We start from the raw sequence: 19,019 nt of genomic DNA on the forward strand, positions 1-19,019 counted from the left end.
CTAAAAGCAGCAACCTTCTTGCACTGGTATGAGAGCAGTCCCAGATGAGGACACAAGCCTTGCTGCCATGAAGCTCAAGCAAAGGCTCATTCATAACAGCAAAGCTTGTTTGCCTTTAATCCCTTGGAATCAAAAAAACCCAGACACAGCCTGGGTCCAGAGTTCTTTACTCTGCTGAAGCACTTTGGTGTGCACTGTGTGATGGTACGTGACTAGCATGGCATGCTGTCCTCACCAGCCTATCCCTGCACACTGGAGCCCACTCCATAGCCACGGAATTCTGGCAGAGACTGGCCAGACTGGAAATGCTCAAGGAGGAGCTGCCTTAGGTGCCCCAGCCTGGGGCCCAAGGTGCAGGTTGCCTAGCCAGCTACAGTTTCCCAGCCACTTCAAAGAGAAGGGAGGAGGGCTGGTGCTTCACTTGCCCTGCCACAGGCTCCAGGAAAGCCTATAAGGGATGTAGTGGAGGCCTGGGCCTGGCGTCAGGACTGTCCTTTCTGTCTGCAAAGAACATTTGCAAAGGGGTTTAGAGCCCTTGGGGAGGGTGGGTTTGCTTGGATGAGGCCATGGTCAGGTTGGTTTATGTCTGACCCACTCCTGCCTGTGGACACCCAGGGGGACAAGAGGAGGAGACCTGCGAGATGGAGCCTGCAGCAGCAGCAGCAGCAGCAGCAGCGATGCTTCTGGGGTCAGGCTACCGGTGCTGGGGACCTGCTATGCCTTGGGCCCTTGCCCGAATGAGCCACGCAGGGTTTTTGCTGAGTCACACCAGTGCCTCAGGGCCAGGAGGGCAACGAGTTTTGCTGACTCATGGTCAGTGGCATTCAGCTTGACCACACACCCGCAGGGGCAGGAGGGAAGCAGATGCCGGCCAAAATAACGGGACCCACCAGATTCAACCAATGCCTCTGGCCATCACTCCAGGAAACCTCATCCCAGTGGCAGCCGGGTCCCACAGGGAGGCAGCAGGTTTCCTGAAGCCCACCGGCTTGGCCGAGGCTTGGCAATTTGGAGAGCTCATGGGACAAGATACAGTCCAGGGCAGAAATGCCCCCTAAAAATACTCGGCATGGATCACAATTGGGGGGGTGGCATGCATGGACACAGGGCAGCAGGATCGTATGTGAGGCCATGGGAGGAGAGAAGAGGCTTAGGGACACAGTGTGGGAAGGTGATGGCGCAAGTGAGGTGCCAGTGACATGACCCAGCAATTTTCCAGAAGTTGCATGAACATGAATGTGACAGGAGAGGGACAGGAACCCCACTGCAAAGCTATGGGTCCCCCACTCCAGCAGTGCCCAGCTCATCCCACAGGTCGCTGCTTTCCCATCCCCGTGACTGGGCACAAGCAGGAACAGATAACGAGCTCTCCCTAGCCCTCAGGACTTGGAAGGGAAAATGTCTGTAAATCCAATTTAATCTTTATTGTTCTTCCAGCAGGTCTCGTGGCTTTGTAAGAGCTCGGCTGGGGCAAACTGGGCAGAGATTAGCTGTGGCCGCTCCCTCCTGAGTTGGTGGGGTGATACCTCTGAGCCCTGTTATTTCACCCCGGTGGTGGCAAAGAGCCCACCCCAGTAGTCCTCGATGCTCAGTCTGCATTTTGAGGGGCAGAACACGGGGCCTGCTGGTGGCCGGTTGCCCCCCGGGCTCTGCCCTGCACCAGCATCGTTCTCGATGGCTGCAGGTGGCCTAGTACCACCTCAGCGCATTTTGAAGGGTGGCAGATGTGGCTTGGCATCCCCCGCCCCCACCGCACCTCCCAAAAGAGCTGTGGTCTAGCACATGCCCATCTTCCCCAGAAACGCCCAGCTCGGAGGGGTGAGTCCCCCAAACTGGAGGTGTCCTGGGGCCAGGGAGAAACACAGGGCTGGGGAGCTGCCACGGCCCCCCTGGGCGGGGGTGCACAATGAAACCCGCGTGGTGACAGAGGGTGGGCGGCCGAGGTCCGTGAGCAGCCGAGCCCTGCGAGGAACTCGGGGTCTGCTGCCTGGGGCTGTGCGTGTGTCCCCCCTCTTCCCCCCCACTCCACTCCCCTGGGAGGAAAAAAAAGCCAGAAAACCCGGAAAGAGCAAAAAAAACCACACAGCAGAAGGAAGTTAAAGGCAGTCCAGAAGAAGCACGCACGGCCGGGCAGGCATCTCGTGACTGATTTCACAGTGTTTATTCCCCTTTCCCGGGGGCTGAGTCACGGCCCGAGGCGCCGGGGGTCAGCCCGGGGGGGGCCGTGAGGCGGCGCCCCCGGCCCGGCGCCCGCTCCCCGCCCCGGCCCGCCCTCACGTGACGCCGCCGGTTGCAATTTTAGACCGTCAGCTGACTCCAGAAATCCGTGGAGAGGGGCCGCTCTGCCTACAAAAACAGGGACGGAAAGCGGGAGCTGCGTCGCGGCCTGTCGGCTTCGGGACCTCCAGCCTCTGACCCCTCGCCGCCGCCGCCACCAGTGCCATCGCCGCCATGGGGCCCCGCGGCCTCCTCCTGCTGCTCGCCCTGGCCGGGTCCTGCGCCGCCCTCGTCAGGTGAGACGAGGGGCTTCCTCAGGGGCTGCTGAGCCCCCCGGGTTGGGGGAGACGTGGGACATGCACCCCCGGTGCTGCTGCAGCGGTGGCCTCTGAGCTCCTCTCACAGTCCTCCATACGGGGCGGCTCCCCCAACATCAAAGCAAGGAGGGGGCTCCCCTACCGCCCCCCCATCCTGCCCATTAAGGGGCCTCGCCCCAGCTTCCCTTACATCTGGTGACCTCTAGCAGCCCCCCGGCCTTTCCCCCTATCCTCCGGCTTTGGGAAAAACACTGAACGCAGCACGGTGAGGGGGATCTAGCGTAGGGTGCTGGCAGGAGCCCAAACCTCACCCACCTCGTATTGGCGCATCCCCTGTTTTGAGCCCTGCTGCCCCCCTTCCCTAGGGATCCCTCCCCTACATATCCCCTTTAACAGGTGTGTGTTTGCCGTCCCCACACAGGATCCCCCTGACCAAGTTCCCCTCCATGCGGCGGATCCTGAGTGAGGCGGGCAGTGAGATCCCAGATATGAACTCCATCACCCAGGCGATCAAGTTCAAGCTGGGCTTTGCCGAGGAGGGTGAGCCCACTCCGGAGATTTTGAAGAACTACATGGATGTGAGTAACAATCCCCCCTTCAAACCACCCCCCCCACTGCAGCGGACCCCAGCACAGTGTTGGGCAAGTGGCTGTCACTTGTGGGGGTACCCATCCCAGGGGGTGGTGAGACTTGCCAGCCTGCCACCAACCAGGAAGGCAAAGGAGGGAGAGATGTTGATCCTGTAGGACAGATTCATGCACCCCCATGGCCTAGTGAGTGCATGCCAAAAGGTGCTTCCCATCATTACTAAACTAAAAATACTAATTCTAGTAATTATAACAACAACAACCAACCCGCTGCCACCCAAGCAGGAGCTTTTCAGTTTGTGACCTATTTCCTTTCCCCTTTGTCACTAATTAACAATCATAAATAGGGGCCTTATTATAGCTATATTATAATAATCTATATTATTATAATCTATAATAGGGGCCTCACTTACAACTCTTCCTAGCATCTTCTGGCCATTTGGACTCTACTTTTTGCAAGACAGGGGCATAAAAATCATGCTCCACTCCTTGAGATGTTGGGTCATAAATGAGTGAGCACAGGATAGGGGAAGAAAGCTCAGATTGGGTACTAGCTCACTATGGGACCGGGAATGCAGGACCCTTCCTCTCACTATCCTACGTCTTCTGCGCTGCCTTGGAAAAAGCCACCCTGTACCTCCACTTTCTTCTCAGCAACTTAGGGAGCAAAGGAACCTGTGTGGTGGCGGAAACAGAAGCCAGATAAAGGACATGAAGTTTGCCCTTGCCCTGCTGCCAGACATGTGTGGAGTTTGCTATTTCAGGGTTCTTCACTGGGCAGTGTCAGATGTGAGCGTTAGCTGGCAGAACGAAGCTGGGCCCGGATATTTCGGCATTAATTCAGGATATATTCCCCCTGCTGTCCTTCCCCAGGGGCTCTTGTCACCCAACCAGCACCATCCTCTCCTGGGAAGGAGAGTTTCAGTTGGCAGTGTTGAAAGCCAGGGCAAGCGGTTGTGTCACGGTGTTGTCTCTTGCAACCACAGCTCAGACTGCTGCTCAGGGCAGCACTGTTTTCCCTTGTCACAGGGCCACCAACCCAACCTGTGGTGGCAGATAAGGGACCACTGGGTCCCTCCCGGCCTGGCTGAAAATGCTTTTGCTGCCAAAGGAATTCTTGGGACAAGCCCTATTAGCCTGCCTCGTATGCTTCCTACCAGCCCTTGGGACCCTTCATGGGTCTATGTATGCGACAAATGGAACCCCTGTACTGGGGGTTAATTTTCAAGCCCCAGCAATAATTACAGAACGACTGGAAGCAAGTGCTGCCTCCCCATTATGGCTAATTGCAATGGATTGTTAATTACTCAGCGAGCAAGCCTTGCAAACTAAGCGCACAGGAGGTGAACAGCTTTGATAATCCTGTTTTCTTCCCTGCTCCCCACCCCCCTGCTTAATTAAGAACACAGGGGGTTTGGAAAGGCTACTGGCTGACATCCCTTGCTAGCAGCCTTCTCTCCAGGACCCTGAACCAGCTGCTCACCACGCAGGACACAGCTCCCTGCCTGTTTGGGAGGACTGGGGAAAAATGAGTCCATGTAGCACCTGCCTAGCATTCTCCATTCATCCTCTCCTCTGTGGAGAGAGGGATAGTTCGCCAACAACTCAGCCATTCAGGTTTCTTCCAGTCCCAGCAGAAATACAGCCTCAGAGCAGAGGGGTATCCATCAGATACCTGTGCTATAGGGATTTCTCCCAGTCTTTCACCCTGCAGGCCTAAATCCACCTCTGGTGGTGCTGCTGATGCTTTTTACTCTCACCACTCCCCCAGTCTTCCAGCTCTCTGAGCATTTGTTTATTCCTCCCCACTGCCAGAGCTCACCAGCAAGCACCAAAACCCCCAGCAGCTGTACCTCCACCTGCAGTAGGCAGTGCTGCTGCTCACTGCAACCCACAGTTTCTCTGCGAACCCACAAGCAAAGCAGCTTCCCAGCCAGTTTCAGCTTTTCAATAACGCAGTTGTTTTGCTTGGCCTCCTTCCATCGTTTCTTCTCATCCTTGTAGAGAACTGCATGTTAGCCTGCAGACCTTCCCCCTTCTCTTCTTCCCTGTCTCCCTGCCCCAAATGTCCTCCCCCGCACACACCCATCCCACTTGTCCTCGATTTATCCTTTTCACACCCGCTGTAATGAGTTGTGAACACTGAAGGGGAACCTCCCTTCCAGAGGACAAAGGCTGGGAACCTATCGGTGCCAAAAACAAGAGGAGGGCAATGTCTAGATAAGAAGCTGATCCTCTATTCACCTTTAAGAGATTTTTTGATCTTTAATCCCTGCTTTTGGCCAGCTGCCTCTGCTCATGGCTTCCTTCTTCTCCTTTGCAGGCCCAGTATTATGGTCCTATCGGCATTGGGACACCCCCCCAGAATTTCACTGTGATCTTTGACACTGGCTCCTCCAACCTCTGGGTGCCATCCGTGCACTGTTCCATGTTGGACATCGCCTGCAGTAAGTGTCACGGGTGCCAGACACCACTCAACAGCTTCTCCTTCCCTGAAAAATGCAGAGCCTTGCATTGCAAGAGGAGAAAGTGAGGCAGCAGCATGAAAGGACTTGCCAGAGGCTGATGGGCTTTTTAGGGTCAGAGCTAGAAATACAATCCCAGCTTCCTGCACCCATCTTTAATTAGTCCTTTCCTAGGTTTTTTGTTTTCCAAGTCATCCCCATACAGGGCCAAATCTTTTCCAACAGCTTCAGCCCTACAGCAGGGGAGCAGCATCATCAGTTGTGATGTTTTTCCCCAATAGATTATAGACCCCAATTATAGACCAATGCTGCTGTTACCCCATTGCGCAAGGCTGACTTTTTTTAAGTCAGCCTCTTGCCAGATCTGATACAAAGTGTCCTAGTTTCTGGTTTATTGCTGCACAGAGCATGTGTGTGCATGTTTATGGAGTTATAGTTAACGAGAGCCAGGTAGGCATAATGAAATGAGAATGTCTTAGTGACTACAGTTTTTTTTTTTTATTCTGTGGTGTTCCTATGCAATAAACCTCCACAGCTGAAGATGTCAAACCTGGCTGTGGCAAAATGCTATTTAAAAGCCACTGGTTGTGCTGCTTAAGCAAAGTGAAGAAACCTGTGGAGTCAACAAATGCAACCATGAAAGGCATTCCACAGTGCTTGTTGGGAGTAGAGTGGAAGTTTGGACTTCTTGTAGACAGACCTTCTTTTTGCATATCTGAAATGAGATTTAGGACACCAGCAGGGTGGTGAGGTCCAGACCTGGTATGCCTAGGGGGTTCCTGTTTGTAGCAGGGAGCTGGTTTCTCAAGGCAGTGCCTCGAGAGGTGCTGGGACCAAAGGGCTCGTTTTATGAATATGCAAAGAGCTTAACCTCCTGCCAGACTGGAATCCAAACTGGAACCCAGACAGCCTAGCTGGGAAACTCCTTGTGTAGCACTGTCACTTTGTGTAGGGCTCTGCTGGTTCATCCTCAGCTGCTGTCTGCACCACTCAGCAACCGGCCATGGGATTGCACTGGCCAGCTCGTGACTTGGGAGGAGTCTGTGAAGGAGGAATCTGCCTGGCCGTAAAACCAGGGATAGCCTACAGCTCCAACCCATCCAAGGGGAAAAGCAGCTTAGACTAGGGGAAAGCCATTCTCCTTTGCAAATAAAGGAATACTTTGAATTCTTTCTGTACTAAAAACGATGTATGACAAATTTCCAGCTACTCCTAGTAAAAGAAACAGATAAGTCTATGAGGTGAAAATGTTCATGCCCAGAGCAGCCTATATTTAAAGCCACCCTGGTTCTCTATGGCCTGGGGAGGAATACATTTTGCTCTGCTGACTAGCACACCACACCAGCCATATAACCTCTAGGCTTTTAATACCCAGCGGCCAAATCGGATTTAACAGCCTGAATTAGATCTGCCCACCTGATTCCCCAGACACTGGAAGTGCTTTGTTGAGCAGTCTAGGCTTGGCAAGCACTGGATTCAGGCCCACTTTCACATCATTGAGTGTCCCTTTGTCCAGATAAGCTGTGTGGTGTGGGGTTAGGTATTGGGGAACCGTAAGTATAAAGGAGTGCTAATGCTGTGTGTCCCTTTGTGTCCCCCTTCCTGGCTGCAGTGCTGCACCACAAGTACGACTCCTCTAAATCCAGCAGCTATGTGAAGAACGGCACCAAGTTTGCCATCCGCTATGGGACAGGGAGCCTTTCTGGGTTCCTGAGCCAAGACACAGTCACGGTGAGTTACAACTGCCCCTGCCCCGTGCTGCCCCAGACTGCTTTCAGTAGAGTGCTTGGAGCTGTTAGATTTCAGTGGGTCTCCTTTCTTGAGTGTCCTGCTCGGACAGAACATCCTTCAGTGCTGTGTTTCCAAGTCCTTTGAAATTACATGGTAATGATGACTCTTAAGGTAACAATAACCATGGCAGGCTGAGAAGGGAGAAGGTATTCATCTGCAGGTCAGCAGGCTGGGAGTGGGGACTGGTCACATGGTGTCCTTGTAAACATGGTCTCTGGCCATCCCTCCCACCCTTTTCCTGGTGACCCCAAAAACTTACCAGCCCAAGCACATGCCAACACCACTCACAGACTGCTGGTGGTGCCCAGCTTGTTTTTGGCCAATATCCACACACTAGTGGATGCCCACATGGGCAGCTGCCCAAACACAGACCCATCCTGGTCTCGCATCAAGAACTCGTGCTTATGCTTGTAAAGGCTGGGTAACACCCTGGGGGGAGGTTCCCCAGCAATGTTCAGGGTGCAGCATGAGTTAGCTGGGTGGTGGTTGCTTCAGAGTTTGCTTTTCAGCAAGCAAAGGCTGAGCTTTCTGTCCTGTGAAGGACGAGTGCCTTTCATGACTTCCTCCCAGGTACAGATGCTTGGGAGAGTTTGCCAGCTGCCAAACGTCAGGGGTGCATGTGCTCTCAGATTACTCGCTCTCCTGGCAGGGATAAGAGCATATGTTTGCTTTGCAGGGGGGAAGAAACAAAGCAAAAGTTTTGAATAAGCACATAAATCTGGGGATTTGGAGGTTTCTGTTTAGGTTCAGCTGAAGAGTATTGGCTTACCAATTTCATCAGAATCAAAAATATCCAAGAAAAGCTTAAAAGTGTATGACTCTTGCAAGATGCACTCTTTAGCCCATCCTTACAGCCTGAAGATTTCAGGCTAGCCTGGAAGCATCAGCTATTGCCTCTATGCTGCGTCCAAAGGTGGCAAACAGCAAACTTCATTGTCCTTGGGAAGTGTGGGCTTAATGAAAGGGCTGAAATGAGTCAGAAAGAAAATTGCAGTTTTTTCTCTTTTTTTGGTTTGTAATTGTCGCCATAGTGCCTGTTTGCTAATTAGCTCTTCACTTCCCGGCAGCTCAGAGGAAGGATTTTGTGCCTCGGTTTGTTTGGGAAGTGGGGATGGCTTTTGGCAGACAGCACAGCTTGTAGCATTTGGTTTCTGTCTGCACAGAAGCAAGAGAAAACTCTTGCATGGAGCTGAGCAGTGTCCCTCTTGTAGTAGGCAGGAGCAGGCGTGACTCTGAGGGTCAGGGAACTTCAGAGGACATGTTGTTCATCAGAGGATTTGTCCTGGACACCAGGATGCATCCTCTGATGCACAACATGTCATGGCAAGCTCCCAGTCAGGTGTAGTCTTTAAAGAAAGACATTGAAATAACCTTCAGGGCGACCCTCTTGGTTCCAGCCATTCTGGTGGGTGGAAGTAGGCACAGCAACCTCTGGCAGCACTGACATCTGACCAAAAGATGCTTGTTGGCAGGTAGTCCAGAGTCCCTCAGCCCTGAATGTTTTTTCGAGAGGGTGATGAGCTCATGTCAAACACGCTCTCTCATTCTGTGGAGGAGCGATGCCCTGTAGCACCGCACTCCGCAGTGCTGCTTGCTCTCCAAAGAGCGGGTTCAGCCAGCCCTCTGCTGCTCAGGCATCTCATCCCTTTATCACAGCCCAACCTTCAGATGTCCTTCAAGGACAGCAGAGGAAACTTAGCTGGCCGTGGGGCACAAAGTCTCTCCCATGACTGCAGTGCAGATACACTGCACAGAAGATGACTTTCCTTGCCTCTCCCTTGTGCCTCTGTACCCCAAGCCCTGGTGGCAAGCTGTGCTACAGAGGCCCTCACCTCTTGGCCTGCCTTTGCCTTCCAGTGCTTAACTCCTGGCTGAGGCCACTAACAAGGAAGTCAGGCGAGCTGCGGAGTGCCGACACCCATCTGCAAAGTGCTGGAGGGTGGCCACCACACGGCCATCCACTGGTCGTGATTTTTGGTTGCTCAGTGTCTGGACACGAGCCAGCCAAGGGACAGAGACAAAGGATCTGTCACCTGGCAGGAGCACTCTGCTAAAGATGGTCTTGGGTTTCAGCCCTGCTGAGGACCAAGTGCAGGCAGGGTCTGCTGAAAATCCATGACTGGGCAGAAATCTGCCTCCCCCTTGGGATGTGCAAGCAGAGCAATATTCAAACAAACCTGACACTCAGTGTTATCAGTCCACTGCATTTTACTTTTCTTTAAGTAGCAGCTTCACTGAACTTTCTGGGCTGCTGAGGACCAGCGGTGCCGAGGGGTGGCTTTTGTAAACCTGGAGTGTACAACTGGGGCAGGCACTGGTGAGCGGATGCATTGCCATGTGCTCCTTCCCCCCACATCCTGTCCTGTGGCTTTTAGCTTTCGCAAGGCTCGATTGCCCTTTCCTAGTGCAATCCTCCAATACCATTAAAGGCAGCACTGCTGTCCCAGCCTTGCACTGTCTAACCCTAGGGGGATATTAGTAATTTGCAGGGATCGTTATCTGCCATCAGGTAGGAGAGGCCAGCTTGTCAGTCCAGCCTGGCTCACTACAGGGCTGCTAGCTGCAGGCTGAGAGGCTGAAATTGTCCTAGCATGGATGCTAAAATTGCCTGTGGTCAGTCAGAAGCTCACAAGCCTCCTGAACTGCTAGAGCCAGAAGCCAGCAGGTGCATCCTGCTCCCCATCAGCAGAGCTATCCTCCTTTCTCTGATCATCTTCTTTCTGGGGATCTGCTCTCCCAAGGCGTTTCAGCTTTCTAGTGGGGAATGCCAATCCTTCTCATGGCTGGCAAGGGAGGTGACCTTTGAATTCTCAGTACTCTGCTTGCTATTTTTGTGCTTCAGGCTCAACCTCGCTTTCTTGGCTGGGTCTGTTCCCCTTTCACGGGAGGTCTCTGCAGGCTGGTGGCTCTTTCGAGAGATTCAGCAATATCCCGGGGATGTTTCTTATCTAGGGGAGATCACAGGGGTTTGTGGGCAGAGGTGAGAGGGATTTGTGCTCCCAACTGAGGATGGGTGCAGCACCCAAGGAGGTAGGATACACAGATGACTTAGAAGATGTCCAGAGTGGGGAAGGGGATTAAAGGCACAGTGCAAGAGCTTTTCAGACTAGGAGGAAACGGTGAAGTAGGTTATAGGGGAGGAGATGTAGGAAGGACAAATGGATATGGGTCCTCTTTTCAAAGAGGAGGGGCTGCAGAACAGCAAGGCCAGTGCCAGGACACTGCAAAAGGCTTGAAGGATTCTCCTGCCCTTAGAAGTATGCTGGACTTTGCAGGGACTCAGGAGGTTCCACTGAGCCAGAGTTGCCAGTCTCAAACACTCCCCTGACAAGAGCGGCACCAGGGTATCTGGTTTCTGCGGCTGCCTACAAATGCAATAGTGAAAGCAGGCAGGAGTGTGGCAGCACACTGAGGGACGTCCTACAGCCTGTGTTCGATGAGGTTCTGTTACCACCCAGGTCCCCTGAGCCAGTTTTCTTTACAATCTGCTTTTCCCTTCCCTCCCTATCTCCCCACAGCTTGGTGATTTGAAAATCCCGGATCAGACCTTTGGGGAGGCCACGAAGCAGCCAGGCATGACATTCATCGCTGCCAAGTTTGATGGCATCCTGGGCCTGGCATATCCAAGGATCTCTGTGGAGCAAGTTGAGCCTTTCTTCGATAACATCATGAAACAGCGGCTGGTCAGCAAAAATGTATTCTCTTTCTACCTAAACAGGTAGTGTTGGGTTTGGTGGCACACCTCTGGTTGTGAGGGCAAGCCCAGTGGGCTTTTCTCTGTTTCCCAGTAGCACCTCTTGTCATCTGCTGTTTTACACTCTGGACAGCACTTCCCAGTTGGGGAAGTCTCAGCATGTTCTGTCTTGCAGGAGCAGCCAGGCCAAAATCTCTTATGTTTACTGCTCTGAAGTAAGGAGAAGGGAAGTAGAAATGCAGCTCTCTTACTGATAAAAAGCTGGGTGGATCTGTGACCAGATTTCTTAACTGATGAATAGACAGAGGATGTTTCTAGAGGAAAGAGGAGTAAAAATAAATAGGGCTGTGATCATGAGATTGCTGCTGGTGCAGTCCCCTTTAGAGAGGTAAACAGCCCCAGTCTGCTGCCAAAATCCATAAGCCATGTGGTCACTACCGTGTTGCCTCCCAGGCAAGGGTGCCCCCCATCAGTCATCGCTAATGAGGAGTCTAATGCTCTCTCACCACCCTGGGAAATCCTCCTCTGCAGCTGCCAGCACCTTCCCACCCACTGCTGCTCCCCGCAGGACACCCCATCACTTTTCTGGCACTGCAGCAGCCACTCTGAACTACTTCAGCCCAAAAAGTAGCATGCCAAGTGTAGGGAGGGCAGAGAGGGCTGCTGCTGGCCATTCAAGCACCAGCCCTCCCCCATCACCATATTTCTTCCCATCTGCTCAGCAGTGAGCTCTTGCCTGATGGTAACCTTGAGGATTCACTCCAAGGCTGCTGGTTGGCAGAGTTGAGTGCAGATAACCTAACCCTGCATCAGCTGTGTCCAGCCCTGCACAGACACTTTTTACAGGCTCATTTAGGAAGTCCTTGTGTCGGTGCTCAGTTCCCCTTTGCCATCCCCCTTCTCTGCCACAAGTTTCTTCAGGTTTTCTGAGAAAGTACCAGGTGGAAAGCTGCAGGATGCTTTGGCTGGGGCCATTTCCCCATCCCAGCCTATCTCACAGTATCTGCCCTTCTAGTGACATAACATAGCACAATGTAAGTCTGTTTCCAATACTGTTAATGCTATGCTTCACCCCCCAAGCACCCCAGCAAGTATTTTGGGGGCACTTGAAGCAGGTTGTTCTCGCCCTGCCCTTGATGTTCATTCACAGGTTTGGGTATTGTTTTTCAGAGACCCCTCTGGTGTCCCTGGTGGTGAGCTGCTCCTGGGAGGGACCGACCCCAAGTACTACAAGGGCAAACTAACCTGGTATAATGTCACACGCAAAGCCTACTGGCAGATCCACATGGACGCGTAAGTTCCCCATCCACCTGACTGCGTGCGTGTGGTCACATGTGCAGACAGCGTATGCCTGAGGCTGGTCTGAGACCCTCCTCGGAAAGGAATCATCTCTACAACACATCCACACCAAAAATAGCAGATTAAAATCCCACCCTGGCGCTGGGTTGTTCGTTGCTGGAAGGAGACGAAAGGCAGAAGCCATAGGGAGATATTCTGCAAAATCCTTTCCTCTTGTTTATGGCTTGACCCTTGAAAATGCCTACTGCATCCTTGCGAAGCGGGGGAAAATGCCATTGTGTCCTCCTTGCAGGCAGGGCGAGCCCCACAGATTAAACCCCAGCTTTGCTCAGTTCCCAGCAAGGCCTGAGCTGCATGGCTCTCCTGCACACAGCTCCAGAGGAGCAGGATGAGGCCTCAGGAAGCCAGCCCTTGACTGAAGGGCACGGCACAGCAATCAGCACACATTGTTGGAGGCAGAGGGGAGGAGAGCAGGCTGAGCTGATGGCCGCCAGCCCCGTGGTCTATTCTGAGCTTTCCCACGTGATGGGAACTTAAAAGTGGCCTGTGATCAGAGTGTGTCCTTTTCCTGGGAATTGCATCCCTCCCCAGTGCGGCGTTTTAGTTCTCATTTTCCCCCAGTCCTGCAGCATCGGCAGAGTATGGCAGACCCTTGGCTAGAAGGCTTTGTCTGTCTGCACTGCTGTGAAATGTGATGCAGGTGAGGAAGCCACGCAGCCCCTGGCTTGCCTTTTCTCTGTACAGGAGCCCTTCCCTTGCCCAAGGCTGTCTCACCACCCCTTTAACCCTTCATTCTTCTGCAGTAGCACAGGCCATACAAGTCCATAATTCATTGCCCTTCCCTCTCTTCTATGTCCATTGGCTGCGGCGCTAGCTCTGTGTGCAGGTAGCAGGCAGGGTACACAGGCAGCATGCAGGCTCTCTGCAGAAATGCAGTTACACTTTAAGGCACCTGCTCAGTCATGAGCAGATGAGAGGGAGCCAGGGCGGCTGTGCACTGACTTCATGCTGCATCAGTGTTTCTGAGCATCTGTCCTTTCTGGGTGTCTGTCACAGCCCTCCCTTGCCTGCCTGTGTACTGCTTCCTGCAGCCTTCACTGGGAGGCCTCTAAGGGTTGTCTAATGTCTGAGCATCTCTCCCCAGGGTGGATGTTGCCAACGGGGTGAGCGTGTGTCAGGGGGGCTGCGAGGCCATCGTGGACACGGGAACCTCACTCATCACTGGCCCCACCAAAGAGGTGAAGAAGATACAGGAAGCCATTGGTGCAAAACCACTCATAAAAGGCGAGGTGAGGCCGGGATGGAAATGTGGGAGTCTGTGCCCATCACAGTATCAATGCTTACACCCTACTTTGTACCCAGATGCTTGTTGAGACCTACTCTTCTGCTCCCTCTGATCTTTGTTCCCACCCTGTGCTCCTGGAGAAGCCACTGGCACAGCAGGGACCCCTTCATCTTCTGACCCTGGGTAGCATTCACCACTCTGCTCATGCTTGGTAGAAAGCCCGGGTCCCATTTTGGGAAGCTTTGAGTCACCTCTGCCACCCATCTCTGGGAGGTGGAAGAGAAGGGATCTGAGTTGCAGCTGAGGCCAAGGATTCACATTAATGTGAGTCCAGAGACACTTTGATAAAAGTTTATTTCATGCAAATGGCAACCCTTTCCTGCCAAGTTTTCAACCATCAAAGCTAATCTCACAAGGCTCTCTCTCCTCCCTAAAATTGTGGAAGAATATGGATTATAAAGACCCTGTAGAAAAAAATGCCCTGCTCTGAAAGCCCTCCCAGATCAGAGCCATGAGCACTTGTAGGGCTCTGCAGTGTCAGAGACCCCCAGCTGCAGCAACAGTTGGCTTAGACCTGCCAGCATCCCCAAGACTTGCCATTGTTCACACAACTGGCTTTGTTCATTACACGGTGAATCCCTGTGTACTGAGCCCCAGCTGCCTCTCCTTTGGTAAAAACTGCCAGCCTTGCCACATCAGCTGTGGCATCCTGGGACTCAGCAGAGCCAGAAGCTGAATCCAAAATCTTTGGCTCCATGCCTATCCATAAAGCTCTCTTGCCCCTCAGCTTGGAGCCCTAGGCAGGCAGCAGCCTACCCCAGCTCAAGCTTCTCTTGCACCCTGAGATGAGCTGGTTTTGGGGAAAACCACAGCAAAGATGTGATTGTGCTCAAGGAAGACTGAGAGTGTGGGAGGTCCAATCTAAAGCCTTTACTGTTGCAATTTCAGTACATGATCCCCTGTGAAAAAGTGCCAACACTGCCTAACGTCACAATGACACTAGGAGGGAAGGCCTTCCAGCTCACAGGAGAGCAGTATGTCCTCAAGGTATGTCCAGCCAGATTTTTCCAGCCTTACGCTTCTTCCCTAAGGCCTGGCTTTTGCTTCCACTGCTCCAAAACACAAGAGCGGCCGAAGCAATGCTGGAGCTGGTGCTTGGGAAGAAGTCTGAAGGGTTGGGGTGTCAGGGTGGTGGGCACTTCAGGTGGATCCAGGTAACCTCACTGAAGTCTCACAGGAGTGAGACCTTCTGCATAATGCTTGTGAGGGATAGCAGAATGGTTTGAGGAAGGGGAGGCAAGCTGTTGCATCACTTTCTACAAACATTTAGCTCTTTTCTGCTGCATTGTGGTGCCTTGAGACCAGCCTTATTATAGCAGAGACCACCCTCCTGTCATTTAAGCCATCAGAATCAGCTTGCAAGGACCATCTTGTGCAGACTTTCACCAATGGCTTTAATCCAGAGCTGCTTGGGCTGGGAGGTTTGTGGTCATGTGCAGCTTTGCTTGATGCTTTAGTGCTTAAGGGAGGGGGAGCTGGGTTTGGAGCCATAGAAGCAGCGAGTTGGGAGTCACTTTTGCAATCTGTGGATCTCAGTCTGGGAGAGGCTGAAGCAAAGGCAGCCTTGCAGGTGTTTTTGCCAAGCCTGCAAGGTTGAGGGAAGGGAATGACCTGCTTAGATTGAAGCTCTCACTCTTCTTTCTAGGTTGTTTCAGGATCAGAGACAGTATGCCTAAGTGGCTTTTCAGGCCTGGACATCCCACCCCCCGGGGGCCCTCTCTGGATCCTGGGAGATGTCTTTATTGGACCCTACTACAGCGTCTTTGACCGTGATAACAACCGTGTTGGCTTTGCCCCAAGTGTCTAAACACCTGACCCCCACTGCCTCTGCCACACACGCACTTACACACATGGGAGCCGTAGACAAAGGTTACCAGTATTAGAAACCCAGTGAGTGGAAAGGAGAAAAAAAAAAAAAAAAAGGAAAAAGAAACGGAACTAGATTTAAAATTACATGGAAAATAGTCATTAGTGTCCTGCTAGCTACTTTTTCCACTCTGTTGAGTGGTGCTGGGAGGTCTCTAGCTGACAACTCCAGCTGGAGTAGTCCCTTGCTTTACTGCTAGTTCTTCCAGTAGTTCTTTTTCAGAATGATTCTCAGAGCTGAACAAGGCCCTCTCACATCTCCCAGCACTGATGTCCTTCCTGGGGGGGGGGGGGGGACAGCTGGCTCAAGCCAGCCCCTGGCACCTCTGTTCCTGCAGAGAGGCTGTGCTACTGCTCTTGGGTTTGGATTTCTTTGTTGGGGGAGAGGGACAAGGGAAGGCTGTCTTGCACATTAGTTCTTACTGCTTTTTCACTCATGAAGTGGGGGAGTGGATGGCAGGGAAGAATCTGTCTTTTTGACCCCTACTTGGCAGGTAAGGCAGTGACCAGTAGGTCATTTCTCAAGGAGTTTGTCATGGTTTGGTCCTAGGAGAGCATGTCCTGGGCTGGAGCAAAGGGGAAGCACAGTAGTGTGCCCAGGGGATGAGTTTCAGAGCCTGAGGGCTCTGGTGGTTTGTTTTGTTTAGTGATGGCACTAGTGAGAGAGCTGGGAGGCATGACATCCACGTGCCTGACATAACGGGACAAGGGTTTGTAGGGGGGCTCTAGCCAGTGGGACTTTTCAGTCAGTGTGAATATTAAGGGGGTCAGGATAGGTTATAATAGAGGTTACTTGAATTCAGGGCCATGAAGGTCCAGCCTGCTGCTGAGCAAAGTCATGTGGCACAAGTTCTCTCGAGTTTAGTGACCTTCTCCCAGGTTCCCCAAACAGCAAATCTTCCCAGCTTCATCCACAGCCAGTCAGTTGAGAATAATGTTTCCTAAAGCAACTAAGTGATCTACAAGCTGAAATCATACTGATAAAATCCATGTTTGTCAGCCTCATAAGACCTTTTGGAAACATGATTCACAGCATTTTGAGCTGCCCAAAACTCAAGAGACAGTTGGCAGAGCCAGCAAACCTCCTGGGCAGGAGGATGGCATGGCAGCTGCTGGATTTGCATTCACTTCCCTGCTGCCCTGTCCCAAAATCCAGCTGCCTTTAACACCCTCTGTACCTGCTTTCCACTTTACTAACGCTGGTGAGCTCTGTTCGTGTCCAGCTGTGTTGCAGACACAGTGAGGCACAGTCCTGCTTCGGAGAGGTTGTAGCTGATTTAGCTGTGCACACAGATCCTCCCAGAGAGCCGGGATCTGCGCATGCAGAGCCTTGGTGTCTTGCTGGGCTGGCACTGGTAGGCAAACACTGGTGGAGCTGGGAGGATGATAAAATGAGTTTTAAGCAGTACTGGAAAGCCAAAGAGAGCCTGCCAAGAATCCCAGCCCCTGTGCTGGGAGTAAGACTCTCTTCACTTTCCCAGTGTGCTGGATCAGGTCCTGAAGTTAGGGGAGTGGCAGCAGATAAGGAGCAAAGCTGAGAGTGGCGAAAGGATAAGATAAGCAGCAGCCATGACCCCAGACCAGGCTAAACAGATGGCAAAATCCTGGCTACCCAAAATTCACTGATAATCCTGCCAGCAGTAGCAATGGGGTCAAGAAATTTTCTGAGAAAGGTCTTTGGGCAGTGAGTGAATAAGACAGTTTTGCCCTGTGAAATAAATTTGGCATTGTAACCATGTTTCACCTTGGAGGGGTGTGGCATGGACGGGGAGACAGGCATAGGCACACATGACACACATGCATCGTCCCCTACAGCCCCAGATGTGACAAATGCTGCTCCCAAAGCTTGCTTCTGCCTGCTCGTAATCTTCACCTAGAACTCTGCATCTGGACACCAAAGGACATCTGTTGTAGACTGGCCAGAGAACAGTAGCATGTTACCAAAAAAAAAAAGTAATCTTCATTAGCTACTCCAAAATCAGCAAATATTCAGCACCTCTCCAGAGATCTTCAGTTTCACACCACTTAAGTGCTCAGAGCTCCTGCAAGTTCTGCTGCATCGCTTCCCAGCCACAGGATTTCTTCAGCAGGGCGTCACAGAGTCAGCCTCTTGAGTACCTGCTGAAACAGACCTGATGTGAGGGGGAAGCTTGACACGGACCTGGCAGTGGGTTTTGAATAGCATCAGATTTAAGAGGGATGTGCAGCACAGCCCCAGATGGAGCCCTTGGGCCGTGGCTGTGCTGGGCGTCCGCTGCCTCCCGCCGTGTGCGTGGTCCCTGCACATTAACTCCAGGTGGGCTGATGTGTGTCAGCAGGCAGGAGGCGGCTGCCTGGGGAAAGAGCACGGCCCAGAGTGATGCCCTGAGCGACACACTTTAGGATAAGCTGGAGGACCAGTTCACTGCAGTCTTCCCTGAATGGGTCTCCTCCCCTTGTTCTTTTATTTGCATTTTTAAACCCATGTCTAATCGTGTGACTGGTTCTTTAAAATTATTTTGCTGTCAGAATTGTCTCTTCATATAAAATTGAAAAGAAAATACAGTATTTTCCCCTTTAATTCTGAGAGTGGTCTTTCTTTTTGCAGTTTGAGATACCAAACTCTGCGTCGGCGTCCAGAGACTGTCTCCCTGATCTATTGTCTCTGGACAACTGGTTGCCCACTTGTGTGGATTCGTGTGTTTCAGAAGGGCTCCTCCCCTTCTCTCTGATAAGGAAACATGCTAGGAGCCTGTTGGATTTGTCTTTTGCAATGGATTAAAACGTAACAGCCTCCGCAAGGTGACATGACAGTGCCACCTGCCTGACCCAGCACCACTGGGGCAGCAAGCACTCCCAGCATCCCTGCTAGCCTACAGCCTTCTCCTGGGACCACACCTCCCCAGTGGAGTATTGCCAAGGGTAGTCCATTAACAGGGAACTCAGGCTGTCCCCTGGTCCTCTGGACCAGTTAGAACAAGCTCCTGTTTAAGGTTAGAACAAGTTCCTGCTTAGGCTTTGGAGTGGTCCTGAAGCAGCCAAGTGGAACTTCAGCTTCTAAGTTTGGCCTAAAATCCACTAAGGTGTGATGTCTGGGGAAGTCCCAGAGCCCAGTGATGAACATGGTGTGAGGTTTTTTCAGTAATGTAGGAAAAATCCGTCCCTCTTGCCTAGCTGTGTAATTTTTAGTCCTAGCACTGCTGTATGAGAGCTGGAGACTCTGAAGCAGAATGAAGGCCCCATGTGCCAGGTGGAAGATAAGAGCTAATCCCTACTTTGAAAAAAGCATCATCTACATAAGCAAGATGGATGCAGCCAAGTCCCATCCCATCTTCTGAGTGCAGATCTAAGCACAGAGAGAGCTTAGCTGATTTCCCTACTGGCATGTCCTGAGCCTCTGTTCCTCCCAGATGCCTAAATTCCCCAATCAGCTGTTCTCCTATGTTAAAGAGATGGATT

General features: G+C 52.3%; 1 protein-coding gene across 1 annotated transcript; it reads left to right on the top strand.

The window, feature by feature from the left end:
- Positions 1-2,206: 2,206 nt before the first annotated feature.
- On the top strand, positions 2,207-18,141 carry CTSD (cathepsin D). Its single transcript, XM_082282931.1, has 9 exons — positions 2,207-2,513; positions 2,956-3,112; positions 5,445-5,568; positions 7,199-7,317; positions 10,896-11,095; positions 12,242-12,364; positions 13,515-13,659; positions 14,604-14,702; positions 15,361-18,141. The coding sequence occupies exons 1-9, from the start codon at positions 2,452-2,454 to the stop codon at positions 15,520-15,522; spliced, it is 1,191 nt and encodes a 396-aa protein (XP_082139057.1). The 5' UTR covers positions 2,207-2,451; the 3' UTR covers positions 15,523-18,141.
- The last annotated feature ends 878 nt before the right edge of the window (positions 18,142-19,019 follow it).

Source organism: Coloeus monedula (genome assembly GCF_965178545.1).
Source record: "Coloeus monedula genome assembly, chromosome: 6".
Classification (NCBI taxonomy): Eukaryota; Metazoa; Chordata; class Aves; order Passeriformes; family Corvidae; genus Coloeus; species Coloeus monedula.

Bases quoted from the DNA above. Each gene is read 5' to 3' on its own strand.
- CTSD (XM_082282931.1), top strand. From the start codon at position 2,452: ATGGGGCCCCGCGGCCTCCTCCTGCTGCTCGCCCTGGCCGGGTCCTGC. The intron at 11,096-12,241 runs GTAGTGTTGGGT...ATTGTTTTTCAG, and splicing joins TTCTCTTTCTACCTAAACAG to AGACCCCTCTGGTGTCCCTG. The intron at 14,703-15,360 runs GTATGTCCAGCC...TCTTCTTTCTAG, and splicing joins GAGAGCAGTATGTCCTCAAG to GTTGTTTCAGGATCAGAGAC.